The following is a 17,753-nucleotide window of genomic DNA, read 5'->3' as shown; positions in this document are numbered from 1 at the left end:
GTTATGCACTGTCCGTTTAGCATGCTCTAGTATTGTTAGGTGTCAGAGCTTTAACAAAGTAATATGCAGCTGGATATTCACTTTGTGAGTCTGCAGCTGGAAATGATGTACTGGGCATAAGCATCACGCCCTGTTGAAATGAAGTATATAGTATTGACCAAATGCTTCCTTACTTATCTGTAATAGTATCCGCATTAGTTTTACATCTTTGAAAACTCATTTCATTTATCTATATAAATGGCTCTTTGAATGTACTCTATCTTTTGTCTTTTCTGCCTTGGCTTTGGGGGTCTTCCATGCTTTATAGATCCATAGTGAAGCAGCAACTGGAATGGCAGGTTGGTCCTTACCTATTCCTTGCGTCTTTGGTACGGTACACAAGAAAGTTAAGAAGCAAGTCTTGCAATAATGAATGCTTCTGACAAAGCTTTCTCTGCTCTCCTTTTGAATATGCAGAAGGATGATACAAGGATTATTGTCTTTAATATTTTTTTCTTCTGGCTTTACTGTTTGTGTAGTACCTCAAGTAGTCTGTATTTTTTCATCAGCTTGCACACCAACTTGGTATATGTACACTAGAATACAACTTTCTAAACTTTGAATTCTAGAACTTCTCTCTAAAATGTTAAAGGTAACAAAGTACCTTACTTGCAGCTTTATATCAATAATTAGATGCTAAAGGTATGATTCTGCTCTGCCCTGATGTTCATTTACCATTGAATTATTTCCTGCTGAAGTTCCCTTCAGTGGAAACAGTGAGATCCTTATGACTTAACAACTGAAGCTCAGGCAAGTTTTTTTCCTGATGGGTTGGCCCCTGTTAATGTTTCTTAACATCTTAAAATTTTTATAGGGGTCTTAAGTATTAAGAGTCTTCTTTTTACTGTTATTATACTAGTTATGTATGCTTTATAATCTTTATAACTTTGTTACTTCATTTCTGTAATCCATGATTAATTTTTATTCTTTTTTTTTTTTTTTTAAACTAGAAGTGGCTTCTTCAACACTCTTAGTTTCCAGCTTGTGTCTAGAGGTCAACAAACCTAGTCTCTTTTAATATCTGATATATCTGACCAAATATGTAAAAGGAATGTTGAACAAAGTGAAAAAATTGTTCTTTATTTTTTCCTTCTAGTCTTGATCCAGAGCAAAAGGAAATGTTAATTGAAGTGATAGAAAAGCTTTTGAAGGATAGAAGTACGGTAAGTGACAAATGTTGCTAGACCATAATTTTAAGAGTTGCATGCTTCAGGCTTCAGCGGTACATAATACGCTTGCCTAACCCTTCCCGATATGCTTCTAAATAGAGTTATCATAGTATATTTGTACACTGTGCTATGGATGTAATGTTGATCATCTCCTTTAATAGGACTGGTAATTTTGCTTGTGTCAAAGGACTTTATTCTTGATCTGTTTTATTAATATATTTCCTTTATGTATGCTTTTTTAAACTTAATTTTGAAACTGAAATTTTTATGATGATATCAGTGTACAGAGGTCTTCATTATAAACTTTTTTTATTGAGAAGTTAGCTGGATCATTCCTATTTGGTTATGGTATTGTAAGAATAAATTACCTCTGTACAATGCATAGTATTCTTGTTGACATCAGTTGACCTTGTAGCGTGTATCACTGTTAACCGATGATACTTACAGTGCGTGCACTTGTTTGTCCTTGCAGATTTTCCTGCTTCCAATCTGGTAGGTAAAACTGATGTCCAATAACAATCTTAATTGCTATAGATGTAATACTCCTATTATATCTTGCCTGCTTAATACAGGAACAGGATTCCTATAAATTCTTATGAACTCTCGGCCATCTCGCAATGGTTGGAATGCACAGTTAAATATTTTTCTTTCTGTATGCGCTGTGAGTGAGTTTCACAAGTCTAAGTCAAAAAGGAAATTAAGCAATGAGCCAAAGACTTCAGGTAGAAAACAGACTTGTGAGTTAAAACATTTTTCATGATATTCTTGTGTAAATGACTAATTCAGTGAATGTAGTGCTTTTTCATTAAATGGAAGTATTACTAGGTATCAAATGGTGTGTTGATTCATTTTATTGTTCTAGTAGAAGCCAGGAGTCCAGCAAATAAGTGGTGGTGTTTCCTAATAGACATCTAGCAGCTTCCACTGAAGGGTTGCTGAAGGAGAGTGTCGGAGCTTAATGACTCAGCAGAGAGTAAATCAGTTAGTTAGTTCTCCTGGCTGCATCCATGCTTGACCTGTGCTCGTTTGTCAGAGGCCTTTATACTTCTGTGGAGTTGCCCCCCAGTGGTTCTGTGTGTATTTTCTTTTGGTGGTTCATGCTCTTGGTGTGCATGCAATCGGTGAATGTGAGATTAAATTCTTTATACCTGTGGAGGCATAATGGACAGAGAAGCCATCTCTGTTTCTTGCCATTGCTGATGGCAGGAAAATGAAATCCTTGCGTTTTTAGTCTCTTCTCTAGTCCTTATTGCTTAGTATGAATGATTAGTTGTTGGATAATTTGTCATCTGCCTCTATAACTTTTTGTTAAAGCGTATGTATACAGTAGATATAGATCCTCCTTTTCCCAGCGCACTGCTTCTGGCGCTTGGAGATATTTACAAGGTTAATGCTCATTGCTTAGTAAATGTTACAGTTATGGTGCCCCTCTGCCACTGAGTAATGGACACAGGACATAGTATTTATGAAGACAGCGGTTGGAGCAGTAGTCAAGGTTATGCTGCTTTTTTCCAAACACATTCTAGAAGCTAAGAATGATGGCCTAGAATCAGATTTCCTGGACCTTTTCAGAAAAGTCTCCTTGGAGACACAATATGGTAATTGCTGCAGCTTTTTCTTTCCTCTGGTTCCTCTTGGTCTGTACCCTAGCAAGGCCTGATTCCAGCCTGGGCTGAGACATCTCAGCTTCGGGAGTTTTACTTTTTCAAGAAGCAATATGAAGAATTATTATTCCAAAAAGGAACAGTGCAATTCTTTGTTTCCAGGATTCTCTGAATTAAGCTCAAATATTGTTAATATGTGCTGTTTACCCCCAAGCTCCACAGCTTGTCATGATCTGAAGTGGATCCATGTCTGTTTAATCATTTGATAGTTTGTCCTTGGGAAGACCAGTTGAGCCTCAAAAAGCTTCAGTTCGAGTAGTCGTCTTTTGCTGTGTTCCACTGAATGTTCTCCCAAAATCTCCAGATTTACTAATGCAAAGCCTAGAGTGCAGAAAAAGTGTTTTACTACCAGGTAGCTCCAGTTTGAATAAGTTCCTACTCTACCTCTAGAGAAAATAGCAATTTGCTCATAGTGTAGGAAACATTGTCATTTTCAGCTGCTGCATAGCTTTAAAAGTAGAAGAGATGCAGCCTCTTGTGGGGGTTGCTCCTTATGTGCAGGTCATGTAGGCTAGTTTTAAGTCTTATTCAAGTTTCTCTCAATTTTTATCAATTTGAACCGCTTTTTGTATTTTCAAAGGGAAACTGAATTTCATACATTTAGAGTTTATAGGGGAGGAAAAAAAAAGACAAAGCTCCTCCTACGCATAGAAAGACGAAAGCTTTTTGGAAATGTTTTGCAGTCTTCATGAGAAAAGCTGTCAGTTGTGTCTTCGCAGGAGTTCTAGGAAGGGGTCCTGAGCTGTAGAACAGCAGCGTATGAAGTCCTGTCTGAATACCTGTTGGAAATACCTGTTTGAATAATGGTATTTCTCAGGTTCTTGCAGTTTCCGTTGCCTGTGTGACAGTGAGGCACCCTGAAATTTGTAGGGCAATCATGTGTTGCCCAGACCACGTATTTACTTGGCACAGTCTTTGGATTCCTGCAGCTCAAGTGCACAGAAGCAGTTTCTTTACCTCAACCTTAATTGTCAGCTCCTGCTTCTCAGGTAGATGGGGCTAGTGTTTTATTGTCTTAATCCAAAGTCAGCAGATGAGTTTGGAAAATGATAGTGTTTTCATTAAATAACCTGTTTACAAAGGTTGGAGGATGGTAGTGAGCTTTTAAAAAGGGCTACTGAACATCAGCGATCCTCTACCTTTTTTCCATGGCAACGTCAGGTTAGTGTTGGCATTTCTCTGTACTTAAGTGCCAATAATCTTTGAACAAGCTATAGTCAATGCGTTGCCAGGGGGTGGGGGGGAATCCAACATACGATTTTGTTTGATCTTACTCCATTTCTTTTAAATATGATTGTAGGGGGAGTATAATTATTAACATTAGTGATTCATGTAACAGTTGAGAATGTTGTGTTGTTCAAATGATATTTGAGAATTCAATTTAATAAAAAATATTTTTTCATGAGGTTTCTTTTCTATAACCTTTTGACCTCATGTAGGATCCTTGAAACTTACTGACAAAATCTCTACATCAACATGACAGAAAATAGCTACTAAACAGAGATGCTTCTAAATTTATGCAAGTAGAACTTTTTAAAAGAGAACATACTATTGTGGATTACCAATGCCATTTATGTTGCATAGAAAAGGCACAATGTATTTAAATTAGTGGGAGTCATTTTACGTTTGAAGTAGCAAGAAGCTCTCTGGATGGGAATTTTACTACAGTAAAATGAAGCCAGTTTATCAGACTATGCCAAATATGTTCATTTGTTAGGCTTCAATCAGTAGTAAATTTTAATATAAGCTGAGGTGAGCAAGACTTAAAATGAGATAAGATCCAGCCTTAACCCAAGATTTCATTAAAATTTCTGGTCAGATAAATGAAAGATCACTCTATTCTTTAAGTTACTTAACACAAAGATTCAATTAAAAGCCAAGCTCTCAGTTAATCTAAGATGCAAAAAGTATCATGAGCAAACCCTTGTTAACATACACTAACTCACAGCCGCTCTTGAAGGTATCAGCAAAGCCCTGATTCTGTGTCAGTGTGTTTAATTTTTAAACAGGTGAGATGTTTCAAAGTATTTGTACTACAGTGGACTTCAGAAATTCTGTTTAAGTTTGTGTCTTTCTTTTATAGGAAAAAGTACCTCAGACTTTGATAAGCAGGTAAATAGGAGTGAATGCCTGCTCATTTTATATTTCTGGTGATTCTAGATAATTGAGCAACTGATGTGATTACATGAAGAAAGGAAAATATTTTAGGAAGGAACGTATTTTAGAGTAAATTAATTCAAGGGGGCGGGGGGCTTGTTTTCTATATCACTTCTCCCTTTAATTCTTCTATTTTTTCCATTTACTTTACAAGCTTTATCTTCTAGCTTTAGGGTATGGGATTTGAGGAAGGATTAGTTGCTTAAGTTGCTTTTTGTCGTACTTTGCAGGACTGTAGAATTGCATTCTATTTGTAGCCTGTGCATTTGACCACTGTCGTTGTGCAAAGCAATAATAAAATCAAGCACATTGGTCATATCTGTGCACATAACCATACAACAGTTTAAGAGAAAAAAAAAAAATGTTTTCCATGTCAGGGTTGAAAAGGAGTGTTGTGCATTATCCAAACCTGGAAGTAAAAAAACCTCTCACTTGCATGCCTTGGTCCAAACTAAAGTATCCCTGAGTCTAAAGTTGGGTATCTAAAGCTGCAACTAAAAAAGAAGAGGCAGAATAGAGACCTATAGTTTTTTGCTTTATGAGGTTTCAGTCTCAGTATTTTATTTTTTAAATCAGAAAACTTCAAGGACTATCAGTGTTTAACAAACACTACTTTGAGTCTTGATTTTAAATATGAGTTTGGAAATACTATATTATGTTTTCCATAGAGTGTTATGTTAATTTTAATTAAGGCTATATTTTGAAGTCTGTTTCTTTGCATGATAATTCTTTCTGATGAACATGAAACTGTAATCCTTTGATTTCAGCTGGTTTACTTGTATAGCAGTTATTTTGTATATCTTTTTTTTTTACAAACACATACTAAAATATGTTTGCAGGATTGAGACTGAGATTAGGAACTTTTCTGTAAAGGAATATTTTGAGGATGAAAAGCATATTTAAATCTATAAATGTGTATCTTGCAAGAAGGATTTTGAGGTTTGGTATCTGCAGCAGTAGAAACTTTAATGAATTTCTCATATTGCTTTCTTTCTTTTTCCCCTCTTTTCTCATCACTATGTAGTGAGTTAGACTTAGCTTAGCTTGCCTTGGTTGTCGGTTTGGCTTGTGCATTTGTAACACAACTATGGCATATTGTTGTTGCATTACAGAAGATTTTCAAAAACAAGCAAAAAATGTTTAAGTTGTTGGATCACACTTCTTATTTTATTATGTTAATGTTTTAATGTTTGTATTAGATTAGAAAAGAAAAAATGCACTTATTTATAATTCAAAAAACTTATTTACATAAGGAATTGGAAATTCCTTTTACAGAAGTTATATAAAAGAAATTGAGTATTTGTTTTCACTTGTTGCCATTATACCTATTAAGTTCAAGGTCCCTTTGTAAAGTTTTTAGTGAAATTGTTTGTACTAGGAAAATAAATGCATGTTAAAATACAAACTAAATTTACTATCTTTGTCGTGAACAGGAGTTGCATGCTGTTATAGGTTTTATTTAAACGAGAGTTGGGGATACAAAAAAGGATGAATATTTTATATAGATTAATCCCAGGTTTTGAAACAAACGTTCTACTGAATTTTTGTTCTTTTTGGCAATGAGTCTACACGACATACTTTACTCCGGTCTAAATAGTGAACTATTGTCTTTTTTTACCTCCTCCTATAGTTTCCTCATATTAAAAAATAGGGTAACCAGAATTTAAGGCCAAGAATGTAATACCTCAGCATTTTGTGTTTATTTCCAGAGGAGTTGCTTATTCTGTGAAACTGCTTGATAAATATATAGATTTCTGTTACTATTTTGCAATTTTCTTCTCTCTCTCTCTCTCTCTCTCACACACTCTCTCTCTCTCTTTTTTTTTTTTTTTAAAAACTTTAACATTGTCATTTGATATGGTCTGGGCATATTTAAAAATGTCCAAGTTTGCTGTTTTCTGTTTTCTTGAGCTTTGATCCGATCTTATTTTGTTTGAACAAATCCCTGTGAGACACAAGGAAGATTTATGATACTTGTGTGAAAATCTTATATTATGTAGTATATATATTTATGAGTTTATTCTTTTCATCACTAAGAATGGGGTTAGTAAATGTCCCCATAAATTTTGCAGTATACCCTAAGTTGTTGCTGTTATCCCTTTTCTGGGACCATATATGGGACCGTATATATACTCCACTTATGGAGTGGAGTACTCCTTCTGAACTCTTCTGAGAAAGAAGAATGTTAAGGAAATTTCAGAACATGTTAGTCAGAATTGCAGATGCTCATCAATTCCCCAAGTTTGTACTCCTAATTTTGTGTCCCCAGAAACCTCTGAAGAAATATTGGATGGGGTGGCGGCAAATTTGTGGTGGAAACTTGATAGTGAACTGAGTCATTGCATGGAATCTACTTATTGCTGCTTAAGATTTATACAGTTTTTTTCAAGGGTTAAATTTTCCTCTAGCCTCTGCTTAAATATTTTCCCCGTTAATGAGAATATTTTAATCACATTAAACTACTCTTAGTATCTCTGATGTGAAAATTTACTCCTAAGTATACCTAAATTTACTCCTTAAATATAATGGATGCAATTCAGTAACAGTATGAGTTCCATTTTGGAGATAAAAAGGCTTTATACAAATGAGCGAGTATTGAGATTGCTTTTTTTATTGAGGCTGCATGGTTACTAGATGAAGCACAGATTCTTGGGAAGTCAGACCTCTAACATTAAAAAATGATGCTAGGAATTGGTGATAGCTTTGCAATGAGAGTCTTGATCTTTTAAACTAAAGCAGTGCCTTTTGGGATTATGGGGAAAGAAGGCTGGACTCTCTACTTTTCAGCAGTAGGCTTCTGCTAATAAGTTAATGTTTTCATTTAGAACTAAAACGTGTGGCTAAGTCAGTGTTTTCATAACTTATTGATTTAATGTTAGTAAAAGCTTCGCTTCTGTGAAAAAAATTACTAAGCTTGTGGAGATGTTTTATTGTGATAGATCTATTATCCAGCTATTAGAAGATAAATGACTGATTCTTTTCCAGTTTCCTTGCTCTCAGAAAATTGAAATAAGAAGAGGAATATCATTTGGGCTGTATGATTAGGGCAGGTGGGATGGCCATTAATTTAAGACAGAGGAATCTTGGCAGCATAGGCCAACTTGCACTATATTATCAATCAAACCTCGATGCACTTCTTGTGATGACCCAGCACTCTCAGGTTTTCGCAGCGTTAATTAGAATTCATGACAAAATAGATGCAAGGAAACGTTTTGTACCCTTCATAATTTTATAGAAAATTTATTGTTATTAGAGGAACCATTTGCTTAGTGTGATTTTTTTCATTACCAGCTTGTCAACTAGCATAGATAATCTGGAGAAAATATGAACTCCATAGATTGCGTGTCACTTTTGTTGATGGTTCATGTAGTTTACCTTGGAGCACAGCTAATGGCTGAAGTTCATAGCAACAGCACAGAAAAACGTGGTAACCAGTGGAAGACAAATGAACCATGTTTATTGCTTTAATATAAAAAATACATAAATGGAAAGCAGCATTTGAATTTGATGAGCTTATTGCTAGTTTTGTTGGAGTGATTTATATTTTCTCCTTATACAAAAAGCTACTATTGACACAGTGAGATGGAAATTAACTGACTGTTTTTTGGAAACCAATATTTTTTGGTTTTATATTCTGATTGGATCATTTTGTTTTAATTCTAAATATTTTTATGGAATGTTGAGCATTTAATAAATGAAGATTATTAGCTGTTCCTCTGATGCTTAGATATATAGTATTATCATACTATAGGGGAAACAGTGTCAACTAGAAAATAATCTCTTATTAAGAAAGCAAGAGGAAATTTTATGAGAGATCCTTTTGTTACCAACGTGCTTTGAGTCTTTTCTGTATTCTCCTCCTTTCTGCCCTTAAAATAAAAAGCTTAGTTTTGGAAAATGCAATAATGGGGAGAGGGACATGATCTTAAGCGCTGTGTGGTGATGTATGGCAATTCCTGAATAACTCACAAAACTAGATATTCACCACGGAAATAAAATTCTCGATCATCCAGTGTACCTCCTGTGTTTTGTGGTATATGTTCCAGTTTTTATTAATACCTTTTAAGTGTTCTGTTTTGGAACAGTCAATCTGAAGTGACAGCAATCTTATTTTAAACCTGAGTAGCTGACTGATGTGAATTCGTGTATGTAACTGAAGCATTCAATATTCTTGTATTTCAATATGACTGAAATCCTTTATATCAAGCTTTGTTTTACCTATAGTAATTTAACTTTTTAAAAGCCGGTGCTGCTCATGTGAGATGCTTGAGAGGGTCTTCTGTCTTTCTCCAGCTCTGTTGCAGAAACAAGGCACAGGACTAGCTTTACATTGCTTCTGTGTTCCAGTATAAATTCTTAAACTTTTTTACCCCCTGTGAATTACAAAGGGATTGTTGAGTCTGTAGTTTTGCAGATTAGGTAGACAGCAGTTGCAGAGTATGAAATACTCATTTTTCTCCGAGAAAGAGAGAATTAATATTTGTTCAGCCTTGTAGTGAGTCAGCTCAGTTGAAATTGATTTAGGAATATATTTTAGGTATGCATTCTGTGGAGAATGTTCTCAGTTTTAGAAGAAATCTAAATTACTGTTAAATGTATTATTATGTCAGCTTTCAAGCTATATCATATCTAAATAAAGGAAAAATACGACATAATGTGTACGATACTAGTAGCAGCAGAAAACAGAGGAGTCTGTCCAGAACTACAGTTGACAACCAGCATCTGTATCGTCCTTCACCTTTGAGCCGAAGTGGGTATTTTTACTTATTGGAATTGAGACTACTTTTATGATTATAAATCAACCTCTGTGTGTGTATGTCTCTCACCCTCTCTCTCCTCCTTTCTCCCCTGCTCTCTCCCTCTCTTTCCCTTATGTGTAAAACCTTCCAAATGAGCCTACACAATCTTGTAGTGTGTAGATATGGAGTATTTATGACAAAGTCTGTGGGACTGTGAGAAAGCAAGTCTCTGTGGTCTCAAAGCGTTCATCCCTTTCTTCTAAAATTTAGTCCACTAGACTGTTGTCCTAAAACATCGGCACAAGCTCCGTAACTTTTTTCACAGAAGTGAAGCTTTTACTAACGTTAAATCAGTAAGTTATGAAAACACTGACTTAGCCACACGTTTTAGTTCTAAATGAAGATGTTAACCTGGGGCAAGCTGGCCTTAACTGTAGTTCCAAGGTATGCATCCTGATAAAGGTGCTTTGCCCTTTGTGAGTTCTAATATAAAACTCTTCCCTCCCTTCTCCTCCCTTCTCAGCTTATCTGGCCTAACTGAATACCTGCTCAGGACTGAAAGTGGTTTGCCAGGAGTGAACCACTGTATTCTGCCGCGCTTTGGAACCAGTCAGATTCCATACGTCAGCATCAACTGAGAGCAGTGTTTAATTACATAATAACTTAAGGCAGGTGGTTATTCAGAAGAAAGTTTAGTGCAATAAAAATTAAGAAAAAGACCTTTTCTTTTTGTGATACAGCAAAAAATAGGAAATTGCTTTAGGTGTAAAATGTGTTTTATTTAGCTCTCTGAAGTCTTTGCTTCCTGGAATGAATTGTGTACTTGCTGGGACCAGCAGGTACCAGTATGTGGATAGGGCCAGAGACAATAAATGCAACTTCACGTTTATTCTTATTGATAATTCATAAAATCCCCACAGAGCCTGAAACTTGTTTAGCATAATAGCAAGACTATATTCTGAGCTGTTTTCTTTCAATTGTAATGTTGGGTGCATACTAATAAACCAAATGTCAGCCAAATACAGGGGGAGGAAAGATGTAACATATGAATATCATTGTATTTAATATTTCTCAAAAAGTACCATTTCAATAAACTGCATTTCTATTTAATTGCTTGCTTTAAGTCATTGGGGAAATTTTAGAGGTTGAAATGCAGATCCCCAGTGCTTGGATAGAATATGACATTAATTTGCTGCCAGAAGGCTATACTGCATGCATGCTAACTGCGTACATATCAGCTGCTTCATATAAAGTCTCATCATGTAAGTTATTTGACTTAACATGTACTTCGACACAAAACAAATCTTAATTAAAGCAATTAGGAGAGGGAGAATAATAATTCTAGGCACAAAATGACACGTCCTTTTAATGCAGGGTCGGCTTTTGAAGCTTTCCCACAGTTAAAGCAACTCGCTGAGAGCGTTTTAACAAGCACCCCCTATAAAGATTTTCTTTTCTAATCTTAATCCTCCCTCAGAAGGTTTGAATAAAGCTTTAAGCGTTAGAATTTTGAGAATCTGTTTAACTTTCTCATGCGAACAAAGCTGTTTTTATGATCACAGTCTAATGATTTATATATGCATATATATGTATATATATAATATGTATCTTAAAGATTTATGTCTTTGGGGAAAAAAGGTGGGGGTATATGAGGGTATAAATGATCAGTTTCTGTAAGTTCAGAATTAATCGAAAAGTGCTCAAAAGCGCGTAGAAATTCTGCTTGTGTTCTTTTGAGGGAAAAGTATTAAAATATCGCTAAATATGCTAAATTTCATGGATTTTTGTGCAAAGTGTTTTCATGAAATTCTAAAGATAAAATTTCATCTGACAGTTAATTTAGCCGTGTCAGGAGAGAAGTCTGGATTCCAGTAGTGCTGGGAAATTTACCCAGGCTGCTTCTCAGTTTTATCATGCCAACATTAGTAAGGGGATCCCAACAGGCTTTGTCGGGCACATCGCTGTTGTTATACTTGTTGTTTCCCGTTATTTCTAAGTTAATTGCAAGTTCTCTGATAATTTATTTGGAAACTATAATTGTGAGGGGGAAAAAAAATTGTATGCTTACATTGTGTTGTATCTTCAGGGCTGGGAGCTAAGATTTAAGCGTGTAATAGAAACAGCAAATGTTTACTCTGTTCTAATGAATTTACCCCAAATCTAGTTTGTGTAGGATGCCATTTCTGTGCCCTTCCCCCCAGAATCAATTTGACGTTCAACATATCTTGCAATACTGAGAATTGCTAGTATTAATTCTGATGATCACTTGTGGATGATATGTATAAGGAATACTGACCTTCTGGTTTACATTTTGTTTTCTAGCTGGTAGCTGGAAGTGTTGTGATGGCATTTGAGGAAGTGTGTCCAGATAGAATAGATCTGATTCACAAGAACTACCGAAAGCTGTGTACCTTGTTGGTTGATGTGGAAGAGTGGGGTCAAGTTGTTATAATCCACATGTTAACTCGATATGCACGTACACAGTTTGTGAGCCCATGGAAGAAGGTAAGTTTGTGACTTCTCAATTATTTTTGTGTGTGTGCTCACGTTCTGAATTATTTCCATTGTCAGATGTGGTTTGTCCTCTGGTTAAGATTCATTTTTATGCAGACTTTAATAAAAAATAGAAATCAAATGCAAAAGTCTTAGTTCTTTAAGGCTTCACTAACATGAGACTTCCATGCTTCTTCGTAGCATAAGAATTCTCTTTCCAGGGTATAACCTGTTGCTGTTTTGGTTTACTGCTGACATATCCTATAGTGCAGTGATTATAGGCAGAAGAGAGCCTTTCTTCTGCGGTTCTTTGAGTCACGTGGCTCCTTCCCAGTTTTTTTTGTGACTCAGTTATAAAGGTTTGCTATTCTTTCCTGAAACTGGGTAGAATTTACTTGACCTCTTTCAGGCTTTATCATTCTAAAACACATTATCATTGTAGATACGAATACCTAATACGACAGCATACTGAACTATATCAAAGTGTAGACAAGTAATGTAGTATGCTGAGGGACTATTTAGAGAGTTGCATATGTGTTTATGAAATGACCAATGCCAAAAATCTATGATATTTTCATTTTTATTGTGTAAATATGAGTGAACTCACTGTTCTTTTAAAACTTGTGGGGTAAACAAGGATATTCAAACTCCAAGTCCTGTCACTTCCTAACAACAAGAAGTAAGGAGCTCAAGAAATTGATAATGCCATTAACGTTGGTTTCAATAGGGATTTACTTCTGAAGAAGAATTTACGTTAAAAGATAGAATACTTCTGGAAATAAATATTATAAATTGCTCCATGACTCCTTTTTTTTTTTTGTATCTGTTGTACAAGTTTGAGATGGTAATACTGTTAACTGAACTCTTACCATTTGGTTTGAAACTAACTCATATTTAAAGCTTTATGTATTTAATGGTGTGTATATTGTTTTACAGCAGGAGTTTAAGATAGACTTTGTACAGTCACATTAAAGGATGTTTGGGGTAGCTACTTGTAATGAATATGAACGAATCCCAGAACTATAGAAAAAGGTCATCGTTTGGTTTTCCCCTGAATTTGTCTAGGCTGGAGTAGGCCCAGCTAATGTGCCTTAATACTGTGTTTTCAGGCATTCTTATTTCAGAGCAGATTATTGTGCTTTGTGGCTAGAACAAATGAGAACATAGTTACAGTTCTTTTTGGTAAGTGTTGGAATACAGAATGTAATTCACTAGATTTCACCAAATTCCTTCAAGCGCTCCCTTTTAATACACTTTGTCTGGGAATGGAGCTTACTTACATGCAGTGGTACTTGATGTTAACAGATGTATAGTGTATTAGGTGATAATAATAAGTAGATATATTTGGACAAACTGCTAATTTCAGTCAGACGTAGTTTACAGCTGTGTTCATTCATCTTAAATAAGCAAGGAGTATAGTAGGCTTTAAGATTAGAAAGACAGAAGCACAGCAAAAATCTCTGATGTAGAGTCATGATTTTTACAGTACTGTTTGCATTTTGGAACTCCCTTTATTCATTTTAGATGAAAATTAAATTGGTTTTGAGAACACTTCTTTCCAGAAAATTGCTTAAAATAAACAAAATCTCTTTAGGTAATGAGGCACTTAAGTAATATGTTTTCCTAAAATACTTGAGGCAGAATACTTATTACAGGTTGCTTACTGAAAGAGAATTACTTGTATTCTTAAGTCCCAAAACTTGGATTTTTAAAAAGAATTAAAATCAATGCCTAATGTTCACTTTACCTAAGGATATAACTGAGATGTAACTTGATTTAAGCCAATTTTAGTTTATGATTGTAAATAACTTTATTGTTTATGAAGAGTAGAAAAAGGGGCTGACCTTTTGGACAGAGAGTTTGGAGGTCTTAATGGGATTAGGTCTCTTCAAGACTATAACGTGCTCTTTTCATTGAAACTGGATGTATGACAATTATTACTGTGGCTTATGGCCTAGGAAATTAGAATATTCATATAACAGTATTCATTGTCAGGCTGCTGCCTGTATCAACCTAAAATTTGTTCACCAGTGGTATAGTATTAATAACACTTGGTTTCCACTTTCATGAGCGTCAGTGCAAAATTTAGATCGTCTACCTACTCAGCAATTAAATTAGCAGAAATTTTCTTTTCTGGGGCTAGTTGAAATGCATGCCTTTGTCAATAGGTTCTGAAATGAACACATCATACAACAGAGCATCTTGTGTAGTAGAAGAGATTTTTAATTTAGTTTATTTGCATCATTATGGATCAGTATTTAGGCTGTTTATATGTAAATGTATGATTTGAGGAACAATTAAGTGTTGACAAAGTAGATTGCAGGCATATCAATTGCAGTACATTTTCCATAATTTTTCTAACTGACATCTTTGATGATAAATAGTGGATGCCAAGTCAGAGCCGATTATACAGTGCACTAGGAATTCATGGTGCTGTCAGGGAGAAGACCGATTGACTTTAAATTTACATATTAATGAGAAGATTTGTTAAGAGGGTGCTTGACTATAGAAAATAACAGCATATTTATAGGGCACGACATTTTATAAATAAAGCTGATGCAGGAAAATGGAAATTAAACCTATCATATTAATAAATTTAAGACTGCTAAAATGCATGTTTGCATTTTTATTTACTAAAATTTACCTTCTTGAGAAAAATATGCTTCTGTTGTTCAAGTTGAGCTAACTTACAATAAGTAATGGTTTGATGTTTTGAACTGATTTCTTGTGGTCTTAGAAACCTAAACAAATATTTGGAAAGCTTCCCAATTACGAAGAAAAATCCTTTCTCGAGCAATATGCTTAAAATTGTGGTAAAAGTCTAATGGAGTTATCCCTTAATTAAAAAAATCAATTTATATTTGTAACTTCTCTGATGGGTAATATTTTCAATTCTGATGATGAACACTGTGATGAAAAATGTCCTTGTTTTATTTTATTAGTACTGAAATACTTAAAGATGCCTTTGAAGCAGTTAGTTGTGAATAGCAGTTTCAGAATAACCTTGTTTCACATCAGCTGTATCCACTGGTAACATTTATTAAACTAAACAGGCCAAGTCAGTGATACTCTGGGAGCAGCAATTTCAACAGTTTTCTAGGTAGTGACGTATTTGATGGCAGATAATGCTGTAATGTCTTCCAGCTTAAACTTTTTGCCCTGCTCTTTTCCTAAAAACTCTTAGGACAGCGGAGTGGTTTGTGAACAGCTTCTGAACCTTTCCAGCTTATGGCCTAATACATGACAGTGAAACGAAGTCGCAGTTGGTTTGCATGAATGTGTTGGGCTGCAGTCTAGCAGCAGCAGTTCAGGAGCTGGTTTAGGAGCTGTTCAGCCGTCCCTGTTTCAGCAGCAGCAGCCTCTGGAGATGAGGATGGCAGGAAGCAGGGCCTGCAGCAGCCATCCCAGCGCGTATGTACTGCCGCTGTCCTGGAGGCTTGCTGTTGTCCAAAACAGCTCAATCGCCTGGAAGTAGCCAGCGTAGAACGCAGAAGAGCTGGCAGCTGTAGTCGCGCAGAAAAGCGGTAACTCTCCGATCAAAAGCAGTCAGCTCATTTTCCACTTCTGTCAAGCTCTCCTCTTCAGATCCAGGTGTGAAGCAACATATATCAATAGATTTACGTTAACCTGATTTGGCTGATAAGATCAAAAGACTAAAGTTTAGAAAAGTTAGTATACAGTGAAGTTATATGTTATGGTACTTACTGCTTGCATTCTTGGTATACCTGTCTGAAGTAGAGGATTCTGAATTCAGTTACCGCTTCCCTGTTGTTGAAGCCCTTTAGGCATAAAAGGGACTGGCAAGCCGTTTTAGTGCAATATCAGTTTTACTTTATCTACAGATTGTACTGCTTAATAGGACAAGAATAGCTTAAAGCATAGATTTCTAACAAGAAAATGGCTCAAAGTCAATTATGGAAAGCAGAATGCTTGAAATTCTGAAATTTTTCTGATTATTGTGGATATAATATAAGACAGTAGTTTCATGATCACTGTACAATAGTCTCCCCTACCCCTGAAAGGGAGCATTATTGTCTTTCTACCTTCCCTCTCCTCCCTTGTTTGGGCTAATGTTTCTAAGACAGTCTGGATAAGAGAATTGATCCAACAGAAAAGTAACTTGAGGGATAGGGAGGGTTAGCTTTCTGCCACAAGTTTCCTAATCTGGTTTGCTTTGTGACTGGCACATGAGAAGTACAATTTGCAGATAAAAATGCCACTCATCTTTACTGCAAAATGTATTGCTGTGATTTCCCTTATTCCTATGACAAACTTGTGGTGGAATAGCTGCAGTGGGTAGAATCTCTCTTAGCAAGATTTCTAGGACCTTGCTAAGATTAAGAAAGCAACCTCTGTTTTTCCCAAAACTTTGACCGGCAAAGTTGCTATGTAATCTGCCCAATGCTGTAATCTTACCTTCTTGACTCATAGTGCAGGATTTTATTATTATTTATTTATATATATGGTGAGAGACATTTATTCTAGCTATCTGTTGTAATTAAGTTGTTGAAAGCCAATAATCTAGGCAGAGATGAACACAATTTTAAAGATGAAAACTAAAATGAGTTTCCTTAGTTCCCCCTTTGCAAACGTGAACCTTTGGTTAGTTTTTCCTCTCTTTGAGGAAGACATGTTTGGTTGCTCTGAGGAAGCTTTAATATCCTGAGTCTGAGAACATATACTTCAACTAAAATAACACCAGGCAGAATTCTTGCTCAGTTGTGGCATGTTTCTAAAGCATCACGAGGAACAGTGAATAGTTTATCAAAAGTTTTAAACCATCTTATATCATTCATCTCTTTGGCAGTGTATCCACAAGTTTGTTCCGGTTTCATTGGAATAACGCTAGAGAACAAGATGGTGGTGACTTAAGTCTGAATGGTAGCAACATCCGCTTCTGCGGCATCATCTTGTACCACCTGTTTTTGGAGGAAGAATAACACTGAAGTAAATCAGCTGATGTGTTATGCTATCTTCAATTGATTTTGCTGATTTGTGTACTGGGATGAAGAAAAAAACTATCAGGCAGTACTTGATGTTCGTTGATGTTGTTTAGACAAGTAGAGCAGACTTTCAGGTGAGGATATCAAACTTTCATCTTTCAGGTTGCCAATTTAAGGACAGGTGTGTTGGAACAGTTGGCATTCTGCTAAGGTTTCACATCGTTTTGTGTCTTGAAAATTGAAGTCTCCTAACATCTAAAACTAGGGAAGTAGTCCAAATATGGTTTAAATGTTGGATGATCATTGTAGTAGCTTTAAAACAAATGTTGTAGTTAGTTTACTTGCAGTGTATTGTATTTACAATGATCATCTTCAGTTAAGATTTGAAGAGTTAAAGAATTGCTCAGCTATGCTGCTTTGCCCTGATTATTCTCTTTAATGGAAGGATTTTATTAGGGAATTTATCTATTTCCCAAGGATTGCTTCTGATACGGATTTGCAAACAAATATAATCACTAGTGTTTTGATTTCTCACCTCACTCTGCATCT

General features: G+C 35.6%; 1 protein-coding gene across 2 annotated transcripts in view; it reads left to right on the top strand.

Moving 5' to 3' along the window:
* The window catches only part of LOC138064474 (AP-3 complex subunit beta-1-like), a 161,430-nt gene that overhangs the window by 31,411 nt on the left and 112,266 nt on the right, over nucleotides 1-17,753 (top strand). For both annotated transcript variants that reach the window (XM_068927288.1, XM_068927287.1), the window contains 2 exons: nucleotides 1,136-1,202; nucleotides 12,091-12,273. In XM_068927288.1, coding sequence (XP_068783389.1) covers nucleotides 1,136-1,202; nucleotides 12,091-12,273 — 250 coding nt within the window. The remainder of the gene's footprint in view (nucleotides 1-1,135; nucleotides 1,203-12,090; nucleotides 12,274-17,753) is intronic.

Source organism: Struthio camelus, chromosome Z, assembly GCF_040807025.1.
Source record: "Struthio camelus isolate bStrCam1 chromosome Z, bStrCam1.hap1, whole genome shotgun sequence".
Classification (NCBI taxonomy): Eukaryota; Metazoa; Chordata; class Aves; order Struthioniformes; family Struthionidae; genus Struthio; species Struthio camelus.
This window is presented reverse-complemented; position numbering and strand designations above follow the sequence as displayed.